The 23,975-nt window shown below is 44.4% G+C and overlaps 1 protein-coding gene across 4 annotated transcripts in view; it reads right to left on the reverse strand.

Annotated features, from left to right (window-relative positions):
* The window catches only part of COL14A1 (collagen type XIV alpha 1 chain), a 173,899-nt gene extending 151,722 nt beyond the window's left edge, over positions 1 to 22,177 (reverse strand). For 2 of the 4 annotated variants that reach the window (XM_084621150.1, XM_084621149.1), the window contains exons 1-3: positions 21,992 to 22,176; positions 13,916 to 14,026; positions 3,211 to 3,327 (exon numbers count right to left, since the gene is read on the reverse strand). In XM_084621150.1, coding sequence (XP_084477276.1) covers positions 3,211 to 3,327; positions 13,916 to 14,000 — 202 coding nt within the window. In that variant the 5' untranslated portion in view covers positions 14,001 to 14,026; positions 21,992 to 22,176. Of the gene's footprint in view, positions 1 to 3,210; positions 3,328 to 13,915; positions 14,027 to 21,991 lie in introns of all 4 variants that reach the window. The other 2 variants (XM_084621151.1, XM_084621152.1) reach the window with 2 other exon arrangements.
* Positions 22,178 to 23,975: the final 1,798 nt, after the last annotated feature.

A 23,975-nucleotide genomic window follows, 5' to 3' on the forward strand; every position in this document is an offset into this window, starting at 1 on the left:
CACACACACACACAGGAAAGGCCTACAGGAAATGGAGGTCCTGGAGAGGGGACAAAGTGAGACACAGGAGAGGAACTGGAAGGCCACCCTGGAAATTGAGCCATCTGAACTAGCAGAGACCTCTGTGGGCATTACTCTGTTCTGGAAGCAGTCCAGAGACTCATCCCCAACTGGGAATGTGGACATGAAATGAGAGGCTGGAGGAATAGGACATCATGAAGTAGACCTTGACTAGGAGTGAAAGGAGATGGCCAGGAGGTCTAGCTGGTATCGGCAGCATTCCAGAAGCTCTGAGGAGAAGTGTTGCAGTGACCCTGGGAGGCACAGATAATGGAATGAACTACTGGGAGGAAAGCAGCTACTAGCTAACACCATGAACCGTGGAGAGTGGGAAAAATCTCTCCAGAGAAGCAGAGACTGCATTCACAAGCAGGGACAGTCCCAGAGTGCTGAAGCCAGAAGGACTGTGCTAGTGAAATGCAGAGGCCAGTGGGCCCAGTAAGACAGCCAGGAAGCCCAGCTCAAAGCCACTGTCAGGATCACATCTGGGATGTGGGCAGTCATGCCTAATGGTCAGAACCATGAGGGTGGCCAGATTAGAGCGGAGTCAAGCCGGAGTCAAGAATCAGGGCTCTGTGGGTGTATTTGAGACCAGAGCCACGGGTCAGAAGCCAAATGAAAGAGCCAATGGGGAGTTGGAGATGTAGTCAGGAAGTAGAGCCAGGGGTATTGAGGATGAGAAGAGAAGGAACTGGAAAGGGCACAAGAGTAGGCTGGATAGGAGCAGGCAGGGACTGGATGGGAGCAGGTACAGGAAGCAGGATCAATCACAGCTGTGGCATGGGATGCATTGAGCAACAATAGAGTTCTGGCTGCTACTGGCTCAAGTAGGAGTTTAAATCTGCCCTCCACCAGTCAGGAAGTGCAGTCAATCAGGCAGCGCCTGCCAGGTTCAGCTGTGCCCAGAGAGTTGCTTGGAGACTGACCCTGCTCTACCTGGATCCCTGACACCCACATGGAGAGAAGGGAAAAAAAGCAATTTGTAGTGAGTGGCAGCTATAGGTCTGTTCTTCTAATGAGGCCAAAGCAGAGCAACTGAAACAGGAAGGGGCAGTTTATAAGAGCAGGGAACTGAAGAACTGCAGGTAAGAAAAATCCAGTGCAGAAGTTAATCTGATCAAGCACACTTCAAGGGGCCAGCAGCTCTAAAAGAGTTTTGCTGCAACAAGACAGTCAACACATAGGAACTAGCTGCAGAAGAAGTCACAGTAGTTTTCAAGTGCCCTGGCTTAAAGGAATAGGAACCAGAAAAGGCTCTAAGAGGGGAGAGAGTCTTGCACAGGGTTAACTCAGCAGAGAAATGGATCATAGTGCAAAAGGATACAAACCAATGAGCACCGGACCCATGATCCGAGACACTAGAAATGAGGTGGGAGGAGCTACATATGGGGAACTAGCTGTGACACGGCTAGGCAGGTAATTGTGGGGAGGGAGGGAGGGAGTGAGCAGTCCATAAACTCAAAGCCTAAAAAGCAATTTTCAGCATGACTGAACCATGAAGACTCATCTGGGATTTGAGTCTCCCACGATCAGTGGCAGGGTTCAAGCAGCTGGGAGTGAATTTCAAACTTTTTAAAATACTTAGGTAATAGTCCTCAAAGGACACATTAAAGGAGTTTGTTTTAGTTGTTAGGCAGAGGAAGGGAGTGGCCTAATAACTTTTCCCAAGCATGATCCAATAACCACTAACAAGGGCTCAGCAGCTGCATTTTGTGCATTTCACTACTCCTGCCTCAACCCATATGCAGGCTTTGAGTGCAGGGTGGTGGGCAGTAGGGCAAGAGGCACTGAAGTGGCACCAGCAGTGCGTCGTACTCAGCACTGCCCACCAGTGCTCACCACCCTCCCTTCTCCATCCTTTTGCTTACCACTACTAGACTGGGCCCTACTAAATCTACCACTGCTTTAACTGAACGTACAAACTATCCATATTGCAAACTACCTTGAGGATTAACATTTATTGGAGACCCTCTGCCGTCAGCGGACTGCCAAAGCACACCACATTCACACTATCGAAACTGCTTACACTCTTTTTCCTTTTGCTCATCTGACTCAGCGGCCATTCATTCCTTTGGAATTTAATACCTTTTCGCACAATAGCTGACTTAACTGCTTCATGTCACACACTGTTGCAACTTTTGTTGGTTTGTGGTTTTTGGCACATTTGTATTGCTTTTATATATCACATGTCTGCTCATTTTAAGGTTGAAAGCCAGTGCAACAGTAGAATAGGGGGAGGAAAAAGAAAACTATCGCTTTCTCGTCAAGAAATTGCTACAGCTGTTCTTTTTCACTGTCCAATCTGTAAGCTACATTTTATTCTTCAAAGTAGATTATATATAAATGAAACAACAAAGTGCAAATGCAGTTTGTAGACCTCACATTTATAAATTTCAAATGAATACATTATAGTCTACATGTGATAGTTATTCTAAAATAACTAAGCTATAGTTTAGTTGTCTTGGTACTAGGAATAACAGTGTGGATATATTGCAAAAATTTGTTTCTGGTTTCTTCAGCAGCACAGTTTATGAACATTCACCCTCTCCTGATAGGGGGTCTGTAGGATAAGGGCTACATTAAGCATGACTAAAATATTATGCAGACTGGAGAAGTTCAGAATCCACTAGTTCAGAATCTCTTAGCTGCATTGACAATGAAGCTATAAAAAATTATGCCAGCTAAGGACCTGCCCCTCTGCCTTTTACTCACTTCCCTTGTTCTGACTGCCCAAAATTCCCATGGACATTCACAAAACTTCATCTACTGACTCTTTTGGGGCACTTGCTATTTCCCTGTATACGGCAAGCAGGACAGAGGAGGGAATGCTCACAGGGACAGCACCAGAGGTAGAGCTCGCTACCGATGATGAAGCACAGAAAGTATCAGTCAGTTGACTCCACCCCCTGGACACTCCAGACATCTGCATTCAGACTAGCCTCCAGCTGCAGTGTGGCAAGTTGGATTGATCTCCCTCCTGCTGGACAGCCAGAGCTCCGGGTTGTCCAGAGCCAGCTCAAAGTCCCCCAGCGTTGTGGAGTGAGCCCCAAAGCAATAGGCGGCTGCTTTCCTCCAGGTCACCATGACAGCATAATCACTGGACCTAAATGAACCAAATATGTCTATAGACAAATGTAAATATTTTTTTACCTGAACTTGGAGTGACAAGAAGCTTAAATCCAGTAAATTTCCCTTTAGGGGCTTTCCATGAAATCTGTACACTGTCATGAGTGACTAGATTATACCTTAGTCTTGTTGGTGGAGCCACTGTAAGGAAAAAATAAAGAGATCTTACTGTACCATACAAAAAAAAGTATTTATATTAATTTTTAAATAAATGTTAAGGAAAATACTTAGGCAAACACACGCACACAAGTTTGACAACACAAAGGATGCAAATTATTCTAAATGTCACATAAATCAGCTTATTAGTTTGTAAAATAATATTAATCCCCAAGGTGCCTTATTTCCCCCAAAGACATAGCCTTTAATTTACAGGGGGAAAAAACCAAAACTACTGACTTTACAAAAGACAGAGACAAATGGTGTTAGATGTTAAGACTCTAGTTTAGCAAGCAAAGCTGGTTATACAAAATGCTCTTTGTTAATGTATAGGAACTAAAATTGATCTTCCTTCTTATTTGGCAATATGCCTTTCCTAGCTCTTATGCCAAATATCATGGGTTTTTCATTTAAGTCACTCAGGGCCAAGTTTTCAAAGGCTTGTGTGGGCACAAATGTCCTTCTTGTATGTGTATTTTAGGTTGCAAGCAAGGGACAGGAAATAGCACATTTTTCAAAAGGGTGCGTGCAGAGCTGCAAAAATGGAGCATGCAAACTGGTTGGGTCATGGGCATGGCCTCAGTAGTTAATGCACATTCATCCTTATCAGAAACTAGAATTGTCCTGGGCCCCTCCACGGCTAACTTAGACGTATACAGGCTAACCAAGGTTCAGGCAAAGGCAATCCAGGCACTGTAGGTGAAGCCAGCCTCTACTGACTTGTGGATCATCAACTATAGTTCAACATAGTAGAAGTTGGAAAGGATGGAAACATGAAGGGATTGTGGGAGAAAGGGGTAGGTGGCATTTTAGGTGCCCAGGAACAAGCAGAAATTCCAGACCTGTGTGCTCTGAGGTGATCAGAGGAGCGGAGATGGCTGAAAAGAGGGAGGATGGCAAGGACTATCAGGGGCTCTTCACTTGAGTCAGCAAGGCAGTTGCATGCCTGGAATACTTTCCACTGTGTGCTTTTGGGCATGCAGCAGCAGTTATGGTACCGTACCAGTTCACTAGCTGACTCTAATATATTATTAGCATATGCCAGTGGTCTCCAACCTTTTTACGCCCAAGATCACTTTTTGAATTTAAGGGAAACCCAGGATCTACCCTGCCCCTTTCCTGAGGCCCTGTCCCTTCCCCAAAGCCCCACCCCACTCACTCCATCCTCCCCTCTCTCCATCACTCGCTCTCCCCCACCCTCACTCACTTTCACTGGGCTGGGGCATAGGGGTGGGGTGCACAAGGAGATGCGGGCTCTGGGCTGGGTTCACAGTGTGGGAGGGGGCTCTGGGATGAGCCTGGGGCAGGGAGTTGGGGTGCAGGAGCAGGTGAGGAGTGCAAGCTCTGGGAGGGAGTTTAGGTGCAGGAGGGGGCTCTGGACTGGGGCAGAGTGTTGGGGTGCAGGAGGGGGTGGAGTGCTGGCTCTGGGACGGGGGTCAGGGCTGGGGCAGAGAGTGTTGGTGCAGGAGGGGGTTCAGGGTGCAGGAGGGGGTTCAGGGTGCTGGCTCCAGTAGGGGGCTCAGGGCTGGGGTGCAGCCTCCCACCAGGCTGCACTTATCTCGGCGGCTCCTGGTCGGCAGCACAGCATGGCTGCTGCTAAAGCAGGCTCCTTGCCTACCCAAGCCCCATGCTCCCAGAAGGAGGCAACGCACCCCTGCGGGGGGAGGGTGGCACACAGCTCCACGCACTGCCCCTCTCTGCAAGCACTGCCCTCGCAGCTCCCATTGGTCGCAGCTCCCTATTCCCAGCCAATGGGAGCTGTGGGGGCAGTGCTTGCAGGCAGGAGCAGTGCATGGAGGGAGACCCCTGCCCTACTGCCCCTGGAGCCACACTGGCTGCTTCTGGGAGTGGCATGGGGCCGGTGCAGACAGGGAGCCTGTCTTAGGGAGATCGCGATCGAATGGAAGATCTTCTATGATCGACCACTCGATTGCGATCAACTGGTTGGTGACCACGGGCATATGCTACGGTCTTGTAATGAGTTGTGGTTGCCCAGCCCTGTATGTACATCCTGAATGATGTGCTATTTATGAAAATTGTCCTACCAGGCACCTAGGCAAGGTAACAGTACAGGAGAATCAGCCCTAGTCTACACTGCAGAGTTAGTTTGATGCAAGGAAGCTTACACTGACCTAACCCTGTAAGCGTCTACACTAAAATGTCGCTCCCGCCAGCGTAACTCACCTGCTACACCGACTTAATAATTCCACCTCCACAAAAGGCATAGTGCTTAGGTCGATATAATTAGGTCAATGCAGTGTCAGTGTAGACACTGCGTTATTTATATTGACTGTTTCTGGCATTCAGAAGCCTTCCCACAATGCCCCGCACTGTCAGTTAAATCGGTGCAAGCGCTCCTGGTGAGGACACGCACCACCAACACAAGGAACATAGTGTGGACATGCAAACATGATTTAATTACTGCAGTGGCCGTACATCGATATAAGTTAGATCGACTTAATTTTCTAGCGTGCACATGCCTCTTCCTCTTCCTGAGGGTATTTTGCTAGCTCAAGGGCAGAGGTACCTGCTACCAAACTACACTAGTCCAAATGGTTTACTCCAACAATTGGTTCTGTCCTGCCCATAAAATTGAGCATACATCCCAAGGGCCTCTGTCTTCACAATTCCAGATGGATATGGCAGCAGAGGGTGGCTTCCTCCTGCCACTGCACAAATGGTTTCTAGACCTGAAGGCCCAGGATATACCACAGCAAACACCATGACTTAAAGATAGCATGTATCTTTTCTTTCTATTTTCTTTTAAGAAGTTTAATAATGTTTTAGTCTTTTTTTAGTTGTTGTTGGCCCAAACGTTGTTTTTGGTCCCAATTTATACGATGAGCTAATATTTATCTTCTCCTGTGTTGTTTCTCGTTAAGATCCACAGACAGGTGTGATGAGTGCCAGAGCCCATAGAGATAAAGAGCTGCCAAGACACTCCCTCAGGCCTCACTAGTTCTCCCATTTCAGTCAATGGAGCTTTGGCAATTTACATCAGCTGAGGAAGCTTACAAGAAGTGGAAGGTTGGACATATGACCAGGGAAGAGTATAAAAATATTGCTCGGGCATGTAGGAATGTTATCAGGAGGGCCAAATCGCACCTGGAGCTGCAGCTAGCCAGAGATGTCAAGAGTAACAAGAAGGGTTTCTTCAGGTATGTTGGCAACAAGAAGAAAGCCAAGGAATGTGTGGGCCCCTTACTGAATGAGGGAGGCAACCTAGTGACAGAGCATGTGGAAAAAGCTAATGTACTCAATGCTTTTTTTGCCTCTGTTTTCACTAACAAGGTCAGCTCCCAGACTGCTGCACTGGGCATCACAAAATGGGGAAGAGATGGCCAGCCCTCTGTGGAGATAGAGGTGGTTAGGGACTATTTAGAAAAGCTGGACGTGCACAAGTCCATGGGGCCGGACGAGTTGCATCCGAGAGTGCTGAAGGAATTGGCGGCTGTGATTGCAGAGCCATTGGCCATTATCTTTGAAAACTCGTGGCGAACCGGGGAAGTCCCGGATGACTGGAAAAAGGCTAATGTAGTGCCAATCTTTAAAAAAGGGAAGAAGGAGGATCCTGGGAACTACAGGCCAGTCAGCCTCACTTCAGTCCCTGGAAAAATCATGGAGCAGGTCCTCAAAGAATCAATCCTGAAGCACTTGCATGAGAGGAAAGTGATCAGGAACAGCCAGCATGGATTCACCAAGGGAAGGTCATGCCTGACTAATCTAATTGCCTTTTATGATGAGATTACTGGTTCTGTGGATGAAGGGAAAGCAGTGGATGTATTGTTTCTTGACTTTAGCAAAGCTTTTGACACGGTCTCCCACAGTATTCTTGTCAGCAAGTTAAGGAAGTATGGGCTGGATGAATGCACTACAAGGTGGGTAGAAAGCTGGCTAGATTGTCGGGCTCAACGGGTAGTGATCAATGGCTCCATATCTAGTTGGCAGCCGGTATCAAGTGGAGTACCCCAAGGGTCGGTCCTGGGGCCGGTTTTGTTCAATATCTTCATAAATGATCTGGAGGATGGTGTGGATTGCACTCTCAGCAAATTTGCGGATGATACTAAACTGGGAGGAGTGGTAGATACGCTGGAGGGGAGGGATAGGATACAGAAAGACCTAGACAAATTGGAGGATTGGGCCAAAAGAAATCTGATGAGGTTCAATAAGGATAAGTGCAGGGTCCTGCACTTAGGACGGAAGAACCCAATGCACAGCTACAGACTAGGGACCGAATGGCTAGGCAGCAGTTCTGCGGAAAAGGACCTAGGGGTGACAGTGGACGAGAAGCTGGATATGAGTCAGCAGTGTGCCCTTGTTGCCAAGAAGGCCAATGGCATTTTGGGATGTATAAGTAGGGGCATAGCGAGCAGATCGAGGGACGTGATCGTTCCCCTCTATTCAACATTGGTGAGGCCTCATCTGGAGTACTGTGTCCAGTTTTGGGCCCCACACTTCAAGAAGGATGTGGATAAATTGGAGAGAGTCCAGCGAAGGGCAACAAAAATGATTAGGGGACTGGAACACATGAGTTATGAGGAGAGGCTGAGGGAGCTGGGATTGTTTAGCCTGCAGAAGAGAAGAATGAGGGGGGATTTGATAGCTGCTTTCAACTACCTGAAAGGGGGTTCCAAAGAGGATGGCTCTAGACTGTTCTCAATGGTAGCAGATGACAGAACGAGGAGTAATGGTCTCAAGTTGCAGTGGGGAAGGTTTAGATTGGATATTAGGAAAAACTTTTTCACTAGGAGGGTGGTGAAACACTGGAATGCGTTACCTAGGGAGGTGGTAGAATCTCCTTCCTTTGAGGTTTTTAAGGTCAGGCTTGACAAAGCCCTGGCTGGGATGATTTAACTGGGAATTGGTCCTGCTTTGAGCAGGGGGTTGGACTAGATGACCTTCTGGGGTCCCTTCCAACCCTGATATTCTATGATTCTATGATTCTATGATCTGGCCAAGCATTTTTGTGATTCATGGTCATATCATCTAGTATTTTTCCCCCCTATTTGTTGCTTTTCTAAGAGGTGATAAAAATACTAGCTGACTTTTCTTTCATGTTGGTTTTGTTTGTTGGTTCAATTGTTTCTCAGTGTTAACAATGCTGCAATGTTAGAAGTTATCAAAATGTTAATCAAAGTTTAATGGTAAAGCTTTACTTCCTGCCATTGAGTTGTATCCAGCTTATTAGTTAGAGGGGCCTATTCTAGCAGAGTACACCAGCCTTAGTTATACTCCAGCCTTAAGAGCCAGAGGCAGCAAGGGAATGTGGAAGAGCCAAGACCAGCTTAGTCACATCGCAGCTGCTCTCAGGACACTGGAATTCAAGGGAGAGAAAAGTCAGAGGGAGAGTGGGAAGTGAGAGGCACAGAGACAATGAGTGTCAAAACAGCCTGGCACCCTGAAGACACTTTTCAAAATCTCTGCAATGAGCATGCATACAAACTATGCGCTCATGGATGGTGGGCATGATCTGGACAGGCCTACTCTCCGGACTGTCTGTCCACCCCAGTGGGGCTTTAGAAAATAGGCATTATTAGATTCAGAAGAATGAGCAGCTAAAAGTATCCATTGCACACATAGAACTAGTTCTTTGAAAATTTGGTGCACGCTGTTTTGTGATTAAAAGATCAAATATGAAGTATTGTGCTAGCCAAGATACTGCAAGAACATTCAGCATATTGTAATTGTAATAAAATAACTGAAGCTGTGGTAGAAGTTTTAAAGACCAGAAAGGTTGCAGGTACGGATTACAGTCTTTAATTCATTCTCAAGATTCATAGTGATTTACGCATAGCGCAAGGATAGAATCAGTCAGTGCTGAATGAACCTAGAGTGATGAATCATGAGTACCACCAGTTCACGAAAAGATGTAATTCCAATTATTTACTTTTTCAAAGCAACCATAAATAATCTTTGGGAAACCAGCTGTAAGATTCACAGGGATCCAGTGGCTAAGCACCAAGAATACAAATGCCAGCCAAGTGTGTCCTATACCATTGCAAGGGAAAATGAGCTCTGAAGCCCCCTTTTCTCCCATGTGTGACCTAAAGATTAAAAGAGCACTTTCTAACAAAGCAGTGTAGCTCTGACCTACTTGTAATTAGCCATCATCAAATCAGGTAAACTTTTGGAGCCTCTACAAAATCAAAATGAAAAAGGAGGACTTGTGGCACCTTAGAAACTAACAAATTTATTTGAGCATGTCTGACAATAACAAGCAAAGAAGGACATAATCACCAGATGTGTTTGTGCTTTCTATACAGCTACAATATGATAGACTACAAGACTTGTGCCAGAATAATCTTTACATAACTAGCTGATCTTTGCTAACCACTTATTCATTTTTGTGTCTAAATGTGGGGAAGCGTGGGGGGAGGACACTTCCAGCCAGTAATTAATCACAGGGAGAAAAGAAGAGTTGTTCACGAAACAGATATTTAACTATGTCTTAGTTATGCAAAGACTAGTGTTCTGGCACAGAGAAGTACATATAACTAAGGAAGTTAAATCTAATATTTGGACAAACACAACAAAATATTGATGGGAATTACTACGTGGTCACCAACCTGAAGAGGAAATCTTTATTTCTGAAGACCTTTATTGTCTGTGGAACAAAATTTCACTTCTTGCAGAAAGAAAAAAAAATGAATCCAAACTGAATCCGTTAACTGATAAAAATCAGTAGTGAGAGCTTGTTAAGGGGTTTTACAGGAATGAGCAAATGAATGGCTGTCAGCAACATTCAAGCAATCACCCAAAAAGAGACTAAAGACAAGTTCAAGGCCTTGGTTTATGCAGCTACATAGAAGTTAGCTATTTTTGTTAGTGCTCGAGATACGTTATTCTTGAGGACAAACAGGAAAACAAAGCTTTGAAATACTCAGTATTCTAAAAGGAGGACAAAAATTCTCAAGTACATAGCTGTCAAACTGTGTAAAGCTGGCAATACTAGTTGCACTTTCTAGAATCTAATTTTATATTGTTATAAAAATTAAAAAAATTGATTAAATTGAACAAATTAATATTCCACCAAAATTATCTAGCATATACATTAGCAGCATATGGAAATTCTCACAACATGAAGTACAATCACCATCTTGTATATGTAAAAGCAAATTCTTAAATTAACACCCCAATTATTGAACGGATAAATGGGAACTCTAATGAGAGCAGACATATTTTCCTTAGTTGTGATGGTTTATTAACCAGTGTTGTTTTGCTGGGAGTAAATTTTTCATTATTTTAATAGACTGGACAAGAAGCTCCAATATTTTTAAAGTAACTTTATCCGTTGAGCAAGAAAAAAAAATTCCAAACTAAATGTGAGGGAGTAATTAAAATATTGAGTGAAAGCAGAGGGATAATAAAGGATTTGGAAGGCAGCTAGTAAATGCACCACATCAAACTGGGAGCTCAACAAATGAAAAGAATTAAAACATTAAAATCTGAAAGTTACATTTTAAGTTATCAGTGACCAACAAATAATAATAATTGGATAATTCATGAGCAAGATGGTGGAATGACTCAGCAGAAAACAATCTCACTCAGCAGGGTCTGTTTCTCAAAGGATAACATTCATAACTAGAAAGTAATATAAATTAATGTGTGGAAAAGGGATCACAGGATTGGAATAAAACCTCAAATGTGAAACTAGACCTTCCCAAACATATTCTCTCTTTCTCCTAAGGAATCAATTTATAGTTCTTCCCCAAAGCGCTTGTGCAAGATGAAACTAACCCCTATTTTTCCTGCACCTTGTTACAATGTGTTATTTCTTTAATCACTCAAAAATACTATATCATTTATAGTTAGCCAGCTGTTACAAGGAGGAGGAAGTAAATCGTTTATTGCAAAGGGAAAAAGGAAAAACTTTGTCAACAAAGGCCAAAAGGAGAGATTCAGAGGACATGTTACTTGAATTGAATCAACTGATTGTATAGAAGATTACCGCACTATTAAAAAAAAGTGTAATCAAGTATGGTGTCCTATAAAAACAGTTACTTGAATTGAAGGACATGAGGACATGAGGACTTGAATTGAGGACATGTTACTTGAATTGAATCAACTGATTGTATAGAAGATTACCGCACTATTAAAAAAAAGTGTAATCAAGTATGGTGTCCTATAAAAACTGGTGACACGCTGGTCCCGAAAATCATTGTGTGATGGATGGATGAGTTGTGTACAAAGAGTTACATGTGTGTGCTGGAGATATGTTCTTAAAATGTGTTTGGGAGGCAGTGCATAAACCCAGCATGTGCTAGACAAAAGAATGTGGATTTATTTGTCTGACTGACTTGACTGCAGGCAGAGGACAATAAAAGTACATATACATATACTTGGTAAACAAAGCCATCAAGTTAACAAGTGAGGGGAGAAGACAGTTTAGCAATTGCTCTGGGGACAGAATCTGCACCCTAGAAAGCCTTCCTGGCTCTTGAGGCAGTGACAATAGACTTTGGGTAACATAAGGGGAGCAAAATGACATTTTAGTTATCCACTGCTTAGGGGACATGGGGAAAAAGCACCTTGTGATCCTGAGAAAGTTGGATCCCCTGGCCAGAAAGGCTAGAGATGCTGTTAACTTTAAGTAAATAAGCAAACTGCATAGGCAAAAATTTTAACTAGCTAAAATTAAGTTTTAGTCACTAGATAGTATGTTTTATTTTGTTTGTAACCAAACTGGTCTCTTTTTCTCTTGTTCAGTATCACTTAAATCTCTGTTCTTTGTTAATAAACTTATTTTTAGTTTTACTATAAAGTATCTACGGTATCCAAGTGCAGTTATATTAAAATGAAGTGTGAGTCTTCAGCTAACCTAACAGCCTGGTGTGTGCACTGTCTCTTGGAAGGCTGTGAACTTAATAAGTTCTGTGAGTGCCCAGTGAGAGGGACTGGACACCGCAGAGAGATGTCTCGGGAGGAACTGGGGTTCACTGATGGTTGCCTGCAGGCAAGGTTTAGACTGGCAGAGTCCCGAGGAGTTTGTTGGCAATGCAGAGAGGCTGGAGTGTCAGGGAGCAGACACACATCTTAGCAGCAGCAAAGCTCTCAACTTGCTGAGGCAGAAGGGTAACACAATGGCTTACAGTTCTGGGAGTCCTGAGCTGAATGTCACATATGTATCAAGTGTAAGATATACAGACACATATATAATCATGTGCTTCGCTTCGGCTCATTAAGTCACAAGCATTTGGAGGCTAAATTTCTGTTTAGAATAGGTGCACAGAGGTAGTAGGAAGGCACAGTGAACCCCCTTCCTCTACAATAAATACTACAGCTAACATTCCCCACATTCTGGGAAGTTTGGTTAGTGCACCTAATGATGTTCCATAGCCCGAAGGGGGCATGGTCCCCCCAAGCAGAAGCACCGGAATGGGAGGGGCTAGGGCGCCACGGCTCTCCCACTTTTTAATGGCCGTAAGCGTAAGCAACTGGGGAAAGAGGGTGAAGAGGAGTGAGTGGGCGGGGGGGGCGAGGCTTGAGGAAAAGGGACAGTGCGTGGTCAGGGGCTTGGAGAGAAAGGGCAGCACAAGGGCAGGGACATGGTTTGGGTGCCTGTAGCCCCCCCAGATTTAGGGCTCTTCCACGGCTCCTGCCCCCAAGCAGTCAGCCAGCATCAAAGACCATTTGCAGATTGAGCAATGTCAGTAGCAGTATATGCATCTGTTAAGCATGCTCTTCCTGTGACCCCAGAGCCATTTCTGCTTGTAACTATCCTCTGGAGATAGAAAACCTAGGCACCTCTGCCTATCCACTGACTGTTTTCATCATAAACATACAACCCAACACTCCTTTCAGTGGGAAAGAGAGGGCCAAATTCCACTCTGTTATGCCTGTGCAACCTCAACTGAAGTCAAGGGGGTTGCATGAGCATAGCCAAGAGCAGAATTGGTCCTATTCTTTCGTGCTTTCAAAGCAAAGGTTGGTATGGAAGGAAAACACACTAGGACAGACTTGAGACCACTGTCAAGACCACACAGGATCATTTTTAAGCTTAGCAATACCAACAGTATATTTTTAAATAGTAATACATAAGATATAGACACAATGCAAACAAAAAGGGGTGCATGAACAATCATGACACTTGGCAGCCCAGGGCAGCAGGGCCTCATACCACCCTATATAATGTAATGATGGTATTAGCTACAGTTCCAACAAAGCAGCAATATGTATTCCATGCAAGTTCAGTGTCCCACTGCAGAATGATCATTCCCCCGCAAATGCATTTGCTTAGAAAGTAGTAACATCAATATTTTATAGCTACATTTAAGTAAACAGAATGAAGTTTTTTCCTATAACCCATTTTCAGACATTTTAACTATACAGATAAATAAGAGCAAGCTTCCTCCTAAGACACTTCAGTTCAGAGAACGTGTGAAAATGAGTCAGGAAGAGCTAGACCCCGATGATGTTACCTTTGAAGTCACGGCAAAACTCCCATTGGTGTCAATAATGCTGTACTATCCCCTTAGCAAAGGGAAAACACTATTGCATATGTAAAAGGGGAAACCCACTTCTGCACATCAGAGTGATCTAATGAAAAAGCACTGCTGTCTTATAGATCAATTACCTTGACCCTGAACATGACTGATGAGATGAACTGCCAAAAAAGCCAAGAGGAACCAGCTGTGTATCTTGTATCGACAAACCTTCATCCTGGATACACGTAGTATCAGCAAGTCTGAAAACATACAGAACAGAAATATTTATCAAGCCTGTAAACCTAGAACATTCACTTAAATGAAAAATCAAGGGTCAAGTCATGGTTCCATCATATCAATTAGAGTTTTGCCATTGACTTCAAATGGGACCAGGATTTCACCCACAAACTCTGGTTAGTAACTAAAGCACTTTTCCTTGGGAAAGGCTGAGGAATTATTTGAGCATTTATTTCACTCTCCAAAGTTGCATTCTGACAAGCAACAGCCAATCTCCAAATCTTGTCAGGAAAAGGGTTGGAGCCTATGAAGTTAAAAGCTGAGGACAATTTTTTCAAAAGTGCCCCAATTTCAGGTGCTGAATCCCTTTGGAAATCTGCTTCATATCCTTTGTGGAGCAGACAGGGAGAGTGTTGGGAACAGAAACTGCTATAATGACAAAATAAAACCTCTCTTGTTCCAAAATGAGCTTTAAAAAAAAGAGAGAGTGAGAGAGAGAGACACACACACACAAAACGGTGTCCTAACTGAGCATCCCTGTGAATGTCAGGCCATGTAATATGGACCAATGCTGCCCAGACAGAGTATCAAGGCATCTGAAAGAAGGATTCTATGACCACAAATACAGTAATAATTACAATTTAATATCTGCTTTGCATCCACTCCTCTGAAAGTGATTCCTTTAACAATAGGATCATTGGGTAACAGGTTTATGGTCTATAATGGCTTCACAAATGTGCACAGTTTAAAAGTAAATAGATGGATTTTCCTAATTGCCAGACCTGCAAACTCAGCCAGGAACCCATTTATCAGCGCATTTACTGTTTAACTGACGTGTGCTCCTCTAGTAAGGGGGTAAAAATTGCACAGTCAATTTAGTTAACAATTCTGCCGAGGAGTCACAATCCAGCTCACTCTCCCATAGCCCTGGAGAAGCCACTGAGCCAATTCTCTTCTACTGAAGTTTTTAATACCACTTTTATCACTCAAGTATCTGATAATTGGGGTAAAAGATCATTTTGTCACTAAAGCAAGCAGATATGGCTCAGAATACACACTGGGAATAGACCATTTTTGTACAGTCACTTTTTATTTTAAAGAGTTGTCATGGTTAGAAGAGACTTGCTTTGAAATACACTTAAGAAACAATATGAATTCATCATCTGAACTTGGCCCATATACAATTTATACTATTACAATTGTTGAATAATTGTAACCCCTCTCATAAATAAAAAATAGCAAATTCTTGATTATATTTAATTGTTTATCAAACATTTATAAAGGCACAGATTTAGAAACAACTTTGATATATATGTTCTGCTTTGCAACTTCCTCCTCTCTGCTTCCCACCTCACTCCTCTACAATCTCCCCATAGTACCACCAATAAAAAAACCCCACAAACAAACACAAACTTCCTGGTGACCTGTACTGAGTGGGTCACTCCCCTCTTAGACTCTCTTAGCTAACTCCCTTTCACATTAAAGCTCCTCACCCTCACAGTTGTACTGTGGCCTACCTTTGATCTCACTCTTTACCACTCTTCTTCATTACCTAACTCCCTCCCCTTTGCCAACACCTAAGAACATAAGAATAGCCACCCTGGGTCAGATCAATGGTCTATCTAACCCAATAGTCGGTCTTCTGACAAAAAGAAAAGGAGTACTTGTGGCACCTTAGAGACTAACCAATTTATTTGAGCATAAGCTTTCGTGAGCTACAGCTCACTTCATCGGATGCATACCGTGGAAACTGCAGCAGACTTTATATATACACAGAAACAATACCTCCTCCCACCCCACTGTCCTGCTGGTAATAGCTTATCTAAAGTGATCATCAGGTGGGCCATTTCCAGCACAAATCCAGGTTTTCTCACCCTCCACCCCCCCCCCCCCCCACAAATTCACTCTCCTGCTGGTGATAGCCCATCCAAAGTGACAACTCTTTACACAATGTGCATGACAATCAAGTTGGGCTATTTCCTGCACAAATCCAGGTTCTCACACATCCCCCCCACCCCCATACACACACAAACTCACTCTCCTGCTGGTAATAGCTCATCCAAACTGACCACTCTCCAAGTTTAAATCCAAGTTAAACCAGAACATCTGGGGGGGGTGGTAGGAAAAAACAAGAGGACACAGGCTACCTTGCATAATGACTTAGCCACTCCCGGTCTCTATTTAAGCCTAAATTAATAGTATCCAATTTGCAAATGAATTCCAATTCAGCAGTTTCTCACGGGAGTCTGAATTTGAAGTTTTTTTGTTTTAAGATAGCGACCTTCATGTCTGTGATTGCATGACCAGAGAGATTGAAGTGTTCTCCGACTGGTTTATGAATGTTATAATTCTTGACATCTGATTTGTGTCCATTTATTCTTTTACGTAGAGACTGTCCAGTTTGACCAATGTACATGGCAGAGGGGCATTGCTGGCACATGATGGCATATATCACATTGGTGGATGTGCAGGTGAACGAGCCTCTGATAGTGTGGCTGATGTTATTAGGCCCTGTGATGGTGTCCCCTGAATAGATATGTGGACACAGTTGGCAACGGGCTTTGTTGCAAGGATAAGTTCCTGGGTTAGTGGTTCTGTTGTGTGGTATGTGGTTGTTCGTGAGTATTTGCTTCAGGTTGCGGGGCTGTCTGTAGGCAAGGACTGGCCTGTCTCCCAAGATTTGTGAGAGTGCTGGGTCATCCTTTAGGATAGGTTGTAGATCCTTAATAATGCGTTGGAGGGGTTTTAGTTGGGGGCTGAAGGTGACGGCTAGTGGCGTTCTGTTATTTTCTTTGTTAGGCCTGTCCTGTAGTAGGTAACTTCTGGGAACTCTTCTGGCTCTATCAATCTGTTTCTTTACTTCTGCAGGTGGGTATTGTAGTTGTAAGAAAGCTTGACAGAGATCTTGTAGGTGTTTGTCTCTGTCTGAGGGGTTGGAGCAAATGCGGTTGTATCGCAGAGCTTGGCTGTAGACGATGGATCGTGTGGTGTGGTCAGGGTGAAAGCTGGAGGCATGCAGGTAGGAATAGCGGTCAGTAGGTTTCCGGTATAGGGTGGTGTTTATGTGACCATTGTTTATTAGCACTGTAGTGTCCAGGAAATGGATCTCTTGTGTGGACTGGACCAGGCTGAGGTTGGTGGTGGGATGGAAATTGTTGAAATCATGGTGGAATTCCTCAAGGGCTTCTTTTCCATGGGTCCAGATGATGAAGATGTCATCAATATAGCGCAAGTAGAGTAGGGGCTTTAGGGGACAAGAGCTGAGGAAGCGTTGTTCTAAATCAGCCATAAAAATGTTGGCATACTGTGGGGCCATGCGGGTACCCATAGCAGTGCCGCTGATCTGAAGGTATACATTGTCCCCAAATGTGAAATAGTTATGGGTAAAGACAAAGTCACAAAGTTCAGCCACCAGGTTAGCCGTGACATTATTGGGGATAGTGTTCTTGACGGCTCGTAGTCCATCTTTGTGTGGAATGTTGGTGTAGAGGGCTTCTACATCCATAGTGGCCAGGATGGTGTTATCAGGAAGATCACCGATGGATTGAAGTTTCCTCAGGAAGTCAGTGGTGTCTCGAAGGTAGCTGGGAGTGCTGGTAGCGTAGGGCCTGAGGAGGGAGTCTACATAGCCAGACAATCCTGCTGTCAGGGTGCCAATGCCTGAGATGATGGGGCGCCCAGGATTTCCAGGTTTATGGATCTTGGGTAGTAGATAGAATATCCCAGGTTGGGGTTCCAGGGGTGTGTCTGTGCGGATTTGATCTTGTGCTTTTTCAGGAAGTTTCTTGAGCAAATGCTGTAGTTGCTTTTGGTAACTCTCAGTGGGATCATAGGGTAATGGCTTGTAGAAACTCGTGTTGGAGAGCTGCCGAGCAGCCTCTTGTTCATATTCCAACTTATTCATGATGACGACAGCACCTCCTTTGTCAGCCTTTTTGATTATGATGTCAGAGTTGTTTCTGAGGCTGTGGATGGCATTGCGTTCCGCATGGATTTGTGCAGGAAATAGCCCAACTTGATTGTCATGCACATTGTGTAAAGAGTTGTCACTTTGGATGGGCTATCACCAGCAGGAGAGTGAATTTGTGGGGGGGGGGGTGGAGGGTGAGAAAACCTGGATTTGTGCTGGAAATGGCCCACCTGATGATCACTTTAGATAAGCTATTACCAGCAGGACAGTGGGGTGGGAGGAGGTATTGTTTCTGTGTATATATAAAGTCTGCTGCAGTTTCCACGGTATGCATCCGATGAAGTGAGCTGTAGCTCACGAAAGCTTATGCTCAAATAAATTGGTTAGTCTCTAAGGTGCCACAAGTCCTCCTTTTCTTTTTGCGAATACAGACTAACACGGCTGTTACTCTGAAACCGGTCTTCTGACAGTTGCCAATGACAGGTGCTTTAAAAGGAATGACCAGAACAGGGCAACTATTGAGTGATCCATCCCGTCATCCAGTCCCTATTTCTGTCAGTTGGAGACTTAGGGACACCCAGAGCATGGGGTTGCATCCCTAACCATCTTGGCTACTAGCCATTGGTGAACCTGTTCTATATAAAATATCTAATTAATTTTGGACCACCATGTTATTTCATTGGTAATCAATTAACTTTAGTTAGACTAGGACCAAAACCTCTAGTCTAGACAAGTTTCAGAGCTTTGATTTGTCCTCTTCATATATCCCAATCTTGCAAACACTTTCTTCAAAAGGGATTGCGGCTAGAGAACGCTATGCCTGATAGCCTTTGCAAGGTCATACCATTAGCTCAGCATGACAGTTTTTGTACTGCATTAACTATATCGGTTTAGAAACAGATACAGTCTAACGTCAGTACTGGGCAAATTAGCTGAAACAATAGTAAAGAATGGAATTGTCAGACACATAGAAGAACATAAATTGTTGGGCAAAAGTCAACCTGGTTACTGTAAATGGAAATCATGTCTTACTAATCTATTAGAGTTCTTTGAAGGGGGTCAACAAAATGTGGACAAGGGGGATCCAGTGGACATAGTGTACTTAGATTTCCAGAAAGCCTTTGACAAGGTCCCTCACCAAAGGCTCTTAAGTAAATTAAGTTGTCATGGGATAAGAGGGAAGATCCTTTCATGGACTGAGAACTGGTTAAAAGACAGGGAACAAAGGGTAGGTATAAATGGTAAATTTTCAGAATGGAGAGGGGTAACTAGTGGTGTTTCCAAAGGGTCAGTTCTAGGACCAATCCTATTCAACTTATTCATAAATGATCTGGATAAAGAGGTAAACAGTGAGGTGGCAAAGTTTGCAGACGATACTAAACTGCTCAAGATATTTAAGACCAAAGCAAACCATGAAGAACTTCAAAAAGATCTCACAAAACTAAGTGACTGGGCAACAAAATGGCAAATGAAATTTAATGTGGATAAATGTAAAGTAATGCACATTGGAAAAAATAACCCCAGCTATACATACGATATGATGGGAGCTAATTTAGCTACAACTAATCAGGAAAGAGATCTTGGAGTCATTGTGGATAGTTCTCTAAAGACGTCCATGCAGTGCGCAGCGGCAGTCAAAAAAGCAAACAGGATGTTAAGAATCATTTAAAAAGGGATAGAGAATAAGACAGAGAATATCTTATAGGCCTTATATAAATCCATGGTACGCTCACATCTTGAATACTGTGTACAGATGTGGTCTCCTCATCTCAAAAAAGATATACTGACAATAGAAAAGGTTCAGAGAAGGGCAACTAAAATGATTAGGGGGTTGGAACAGGTCCCATATGAGGAGAGGGACTTTTCAACTTGGAAAAGAGGAGACTAAAGGGGGATATGATAGAGATATATAAAACCATGAGTGATGTGGAGAAAGTGAATAAGGAAAAGTTATTTACTTGTTCCCATAATATAAGAACTAGGGGCCACCAAATGAAATTAATGGGCAGCAGCTTTAAAACAAATAAAAGGGCGTTCTTCTTTACACAGTGCACAGTCAACCTGTGGAACTCCTTGCCTGAGGAGGTTGTGAAGGCTAGGACTATAACAGGGTTTAAAAGAGAACTAGATAAATTCATGGAGGTTAAGTTCATTAATGGCTATTAGCCAGGCTAAGTAAGGAATGGTGTCCCTAGCCTCTGTTTGTCAGAGAGTTGAGATGGATGGCAGGAGAGAGATCACTTGATCATTACCTGTTGGTTCACTCCCTCTGGGACACCTGGCATTGGCCACTGTCAGCAGACAGGATACTGGGCTGGATGGACCTTTGGTCTGACCCAGTATGGTCATTCTTAGGTTCTTATATTCTTAGTTAAAGCAGTACAACCCCCTCGGGTGTGGATGCAGGTATACAGGTTCCTATATGGATATAATTTCCATTCTGTACCAATATAAGCACCTCTATGCCAGCATAGCAGTGTCCACACTAGAATCATAGAATATCAGGGTTGGAAGAGACCTCAGGAGGTCATCTAGTCCAATCCCCTGCCCAAAGCAGGACCAACACCAACTAAATCATCCCAGCCAGGGCTTTGTCAAGCCGGGCCTTAACAAGCTCTAAGGAGGGAGATTCCACCACCTCCCTAGGGAACCCATTCCAGCGCTTCACCACCTAGGCGGTTGTTAAAGCTGTACTGGAACTGTGTTCAGACAAGCCCTTACACTGTAAGCGCCTCAAGCCAGGGACACAGTCTGCTCTGTGATTTAGACAGCAATGGGCATGCTGTCAGCACTCAGCAAATAACTGGAGGATAATAAAGTACCAGCTCCTAGCTAAAAACCGGACTGTGAAATGTGTGGCAGTTGGGATCAGGCCCAATCCGAAATGAACAGGTACCAGGAAGCTAAAGGGTGATTTCAGTAGCCTGCATAGACCAGGGATTATTATTGGGAAATAAGGCAACGCAGCATCAATCCACACACAACGCGGATTTCTCTGCTCACGCTGCCCCCAGCGCACAGGCCGGATCCTTGTTACTGCTGAGGGCCGACGAAAGGCGAGGCCAAGGGCTCGGGGAAAGTAACTGCGCCCCGGAGCGGCGAGTGGAGCAAGCCCCTTGCCCCTGGCTCCTGCCGGGGCGCTCAGATGGGTTTGGTGTTCGCTGTTTCCGGCCTCCCCCCAGCCCAGCCCAGCCCAGCCCGCCCCCGGGTGTCTGCGGGCTGACTCGCTTCACGTGTCACCCCGCCGGGGAGGTGTTCTTGGCAAACCTACAGGGAGGGGGCGGCTCTGCGGAGGCTAGGCAGTCCCGCAGCAGTCGCCCCCGGGCGGGGCCGCGGATCCCCGTGGAATGGGTGGCCCCGGGGTGCAAACTCCTCTCTGCAGAGCTCCGGCACGATGGAAAACGGCACCGAGGGCGGGCGCGTGTTTCCTCCCTGTGCGGAGCTCGGCAAAGGAGCGGGCGGGGGGGACGGGGACCCCTGGCAAAGCCTCTGATCTCCTATCACCGCCCTCCGGAGACCGAGGAGACACCCCTCGATTACAGGCGAACCCCGGCGAGGAACTGCGAGCGCACGCCCAGGCGGACAAGTCACAAAACCCGGGCGTGGGGGGACGAAGGACAGTAAAGTCTGTGTCGTGCCGGTCAGCCCTGGGGAGCTGGTGCACCCGGCCGGCGAGGAAGTGAAGCCCAGGGAGAGCCAGAGACACCGATACAGGATGCCACGTTTTGCAGAAGATTCTATGGATTTTTCTTTTCCATTTCAGCCCCCTTTCGCCTAAGGCTTCCCCGCGCCACTCACCTACAGCTTCCTCTCCTGGCTGGCAAGCCATCAATCAATCACATCCACCACCCATCACTGACTCTTTCAGGTGCCCCAAGTACTCCTTTTCTTTTTGACTCTTTCCTGCTTCTCCTTTGTTTATGGCCAACAAAAGTCTGAATTTTGCAGGTGGCAGATAATTATCATGATCAGTAACAACTCGGGTTGTTACCTTAGGTATTGTACAAGAGTCATCAGCTTTTAAACTACCTCCCCCCGCAAATGTAAAAAAAGTGTGACAAAATAAAATCAAACAGACCTTTGTAGTCATGAGTGGTTTAGTTGCTTGGCGAGGAAGCGTAGCTTTGCCTGGGAGAAATCACCCTTTGCTAATACACACTCCTTCTTTCCCTCCTTAATGTGGGTGTTACTCTGCCTCTAAAAGTTTCTTTCCACACTCCAGCTGCTAGTTCCTTCACAGCATGATCTGATAAGAAGAAAGGGTAGAGAAACAAGGGAGCCAATTATAAAGCAGAAGGTGGAAGGAAGAGGAAAAAGAGGGGGGGGGGGCTGAAGAGTCACTGATATCCAGCCAACCCCTCCCCAGCCAGCTCTAACTCAGGATTTCAGAGAATGAATCCTTGGACTGGTGCAATTCCAGGTGTATACTGGAAATCTGAACTGAAGGGAATTTAGCCTTTTAATTTAAAGGAAACATTAGATGCTGTTGGGGGAATGGCATTAAAAGTACATTTTGGGGGTGGAGCTCAAGCAACCCTATTTTTTCCCAAGTACTGTAGTTTTCATTGTGTCAATTATATGATGCCTCTTCCTTTGTGTTTTGTTTCCTTTCAATTTACATTTCCTTCCCCCAAAGTTACTGCTGTAGATTTAAATAATAATTTTAAAAGATGCCTAATCAAGACTTGAGGTGCCCTAATACATCATTCATAATACAATAAGTTTCCTGTGCTATTTGGAATCCAAATGGTCTTGGCACATGTTATAATTCAGATCTAGACAAGCTATTTGGCAAATAGGCCTCCTGAACACCTTAGTCATGGTCTGTCTATGGCCCTAGGATTGGTCCTGCAGACTCATTCACAAGTCATTTTATGGGCAGGAATATTTTCTCTGAGCTATAATTGCTTCAGAGGGGAGTTCTTTAATTCACTCCCTTTCAAAATCATATTGCATAGCAAATGTTAAAAATATTCAAAGGGAAAATACCAAAATGTGGGGATTTTATTCTTGTTGTACCCTTAGACTTTCTATTATATCCCATATAGACTTCTATCCATTATGGTCATTTCTTTGTATTCTGTTACATTGTGGGACGTGCAATAGCTAACACTTTGTGCCACTTGAGAAAAAAGCCCCCTGCATTATGTGAGCCCTCTAAAGCAATAATGTGACAGTGCCCTGGGTTGCAGTCACTGTCCCAAAGAATATCATAACTTCAGCCACTAAATTACTTGTGCAGCAGGGGGGAAAGTATACAGGAGAAGGGAGATGGGCCGATCTAGTAATAGATCCCTGAAGCCTTTGTAAAGGTGGTGAGAGAAATCAACCCAGTTTATGCTTGGTTGCAGCTTCGTGTGCAGTCCATAATAAAGTTGGAGCTCATTTGAAGGCACTTCAAGGAGCAAAGTCTGGCTCTCTTTAATAAATAAATAAATAAACTAAAAATATCTGGTAGCAGGCTAAATGCATGAGCACCACCATGTGGCTGCATGCAGCCAGGTTCCTGTACTAAGTAGCTATGAGAGCAAATGTCACCTATCATACCAATGACTAAACATTGGAACAGCCTGTGAACAAATCTACAATTGTAAGCCACCTATCTACAGCAGAAATAGTTTATAAAAAATCCCTTCCATGTGTACAAAGCATCTATTTTAAAGGAACACTACCACCTTAAAAAGGATGGATCTGCTTCTGACCTCACACAGGTTTTTTATTGCATAACTCCATTGGCTTTAGAATAACAGCCGTGTTAGTCTGTATTCGCAAAAAGAAAAGGAGGACTTGTGGCACCTTAGAGACTAACCAATTTATTAGAGCATAAGCTTTCGTGAGCTACAGCTCACTTCATCAGATCTGAGGAAGTGAGCTGTAGCTCACGAAAGCTTATGCTCTAATAAATTGGTTAGTCTCTAAGGTGCCACAAGTCCTCCTTTTCCATTGGCTTTATTTATAATAATCTCTCTTCCTGATTTACACCCCTGTATGTGCAATTAAAACCAAGCCCCCCCCCTTCTCTTTTTATTTGTTTTTTAGAATTAGTGTTCATTATTTACACT

Source organism: Lepidochelys olivacea (assembly GCF_965140295.1).
Source record: "Lepidochelys olivacea isolate rLepOli2 genome assembly, chromosome: 2".
NCBI classification, from domain to species: Eukaryota; Metazoa; Chordata; order Testudines; family Cheloniidae; genus Lepidochelys; species Lepidochelys olivacea.